We start from the raw sequence: 2,566 nt of genomic DNA on the forward strand, positions 1-2,566 counted from the left end.
GAGAAACCCGGAATCTACTTTCAGGGCTTTTATAGCTCAGCCCAGGCATTCTTAACTTGGGTTGCGTATTAGAATCACCTGGAATGCCTGAACCTACTGTTGCCAACCCCAGAGCAAATAGCATCTTTGAGGAGGAGACCTAAGCATAGTGGTTTTTCTAAAAGTTTTCCAGGTGATTCTAATGTGAAAACAGGGTCGAAATCTACTGGTCTATTATACTGCAGTCACGGTGTCTGTTTTTGTCTACATATATATGTATACATATACATACATGCACATCCCTCATTCCAAATACACAAAGCTTATATAGCATGTACTAGAATTTAGTGATACTTGGGACATGGGTAAAATGCAGTACATTTCTAGAAAAAAAATGACTCAGTCCATTGTATACTATCTAAACCATGAGTAATTTTAGGCAAAGTATAGATAGTATATTAATGAAGACAAAATATTCTGCAGTAAAAAAGTCAAATAAAGCCAAAGAAAACAATTTAATTATCAGTGGCTTTTGATCTGTGCCAGTGCCAGGATCTGTTATTAGAGCTGAAATTTGAAATGTGTATGTTACCCATGGGTGATACTTACATGCATTAATTCATTATTTGGGGGAAATTTTTTGGCTAATGTTCATCCCTACTTATAAAGGTAAGCTCTGTAGAAAATTAGGAAGTTGTTGCCACATTAACAATTATCCTTTGATACAGCATATGATGCTTAGGAGGCACCTACATATCTGATGATTGAATGAATAAATGTTCCTTAACAGCAGCCCTGTGAAATAGAACACTTATCGTTCCCATTTTACAGATGAGGACCCTGAGACACAAAATTCACCAATATGCAGTTTCCGTGGGGTTTTTGTGTATTTTCCCTGCTGCATTTCTTGCTTCTTAGCACAGTGTGTAACACACTAAAAATTTCCTGCCTGAGTAAATGAATACAAAAAACAAACAAAACCCAACCACTAAGGGGCACCTGGGTGGCTCAGTTGGTTAAGCATCCGACTTCGGCTCAGGTCATGATCTCATAGTTTGTGACTTCGAGCCCCATGTCAGGCTCTGTGCTGATGGCTCAGAGCCTGCAGCCTGCTTCAGATTCTCTACCTGTCCCCCACTCTTGCTCTGTCTCCCTCTCTCTCTCTAAAATAAATAAACATTAAAAAAAAAGAAAACCAACCACTCAATTTACCCAAGGTCATATGGCTACTAAGTGACAGAGATAGAATTCAAACTCAAGTCTGATTGGATTCATAATCTAATTCCTTTTTTTTCCCCCAATTTTGAAACTGTTGAAGCCCACAGAAGAATTGAAGTTATAGTACAAGAACAACAGAACCCTTCAACCAAACTTGTGGTTTGAGATTTTGACATGCTTGCTTTGTTTCTCTATTTGTAGAGAACATTTCTTCTGAACCATTTGTAAGGACATCTTGCCACTTCACCTAAACACTTTAGTCTGAACTCCTTCCAGCACAATGCCATTTTTATACTCAGGAAAATTAAGATTAATTCAAATTTCTTCAGTTGTTCCACAAATGATTTTATTGCTATTTTATGGCTTTTTCTTCCTAATTAGGACCTGATCAAGGAACATGTACTACATTTGGTTGTTGTCTCTTCAGCAGAGCTGTCTCTTAAGGCTATTCTGTGCTGCCCAGGAAATGCTTAACTCAACTGCAACATTTATTTCCACAGCCTCGTCACTATGGCCAACATCCCTCCCTCAGGGTTAGCAAATATAGCAGCAGAAGGAATGCGCTCGGAGGAAAACATCTATATCATTGAGGAGAACATATACGAAACTGAAGATCCATATGAATACTACTGCTATGTCAGCAAGGAAGAGCTATCTTGACAACCCAGAGGTCTAACCCTTTAATGCCACCAAATCCCACGACTTCATTTTTGAGCATGGTATCATCATGAAAGCCATGAAATGTGTCAGCTGACTGGTTTTAGAAGCCCTGTCCATGGACACCAAGCAGAGTTTCTACATTTTCTACAGAAAATTGGCTCACGCATGGATGGAACCATGTCCTGCTCTGTACTTAGGCACAACATTACCTCTCTATTTCAGCCAACAGGGCGACCCAATTCAGAGAATGCTAATCAGGGTATTAGGGCTCAAATGGGCTTTTATATAGGGTAGGAATTATTATTTTTTAATGTTTAATCATTTTTGAGAGAGACAGAGCACAAGTGTGGGGGTGGGGAGCAGAGAGATTGGGAGACACAGAATCCAAGCTGTCAACACAGACCCTGACATGGGGCTCAAACCTACAAACTGTGAGATCATGACCTGAGCCAGAGTTGGATGCTTAACTGACTGAATCACCCAGGTGCCCCTAGAGGAGGAATTCTTAATATGTGGTCCCAGGAACTCCAGGAAGTTCAGTCACGTGATGTATCCACAGAGCTCCTGAAAATATAGGGAAAATTATGTGCTAAGATACATGCATGTCTTTTTGGTACAGAAAGTCTCAAGGGGGGACTGATTTTCAAAGTTCTGTGACCCATAAAATGTTTAGAAGCTACTAAAGGAGGACTAGATGATCTCCAAGATT

General features: G+C 39.8%; 1 protein-coding gene across 1 annotated transcript in view; it reads left to right on the forward strand.

The window, feature by feature from the left end:
* The window catches only part of HAVCR2 (hepatitis A virus cellular receptor 2), a 9,183-nt gene extending 6,972 nt beyond the window's left edge, over positions 1–2,211 (forward strand). Inside the window, exon 5 of the mRNA XM_029941253.1 lies at positions 1,690–2,211. Coding sequence (XP_029797113.1) covers positions 1,690–1,857 — 168 coding nt within the window. The 3' untranslated portion in view covers positions 1,858–2,211. The remainder of the gene's footprint in view (positions 1–1,689) is intronic.
* Positions 2,212–2,566: the final 355 nt, after the last annotated feature.

This window comes from Suricata suricatta, chromosome 6, assembly GCF_006229205.1.
Source record: "Suricata suricatta isolate VVHF042 chromosome 6, meerkat_22Aug2017_6uvM2_HiC, whole genome shotgun sequence".
Taxonomy (NCBI): Eukaryota; Metazoa; Chordata; class Mammalia; order Carnivora; family Herpestidae; genus Suricata; species Suricata suricatta.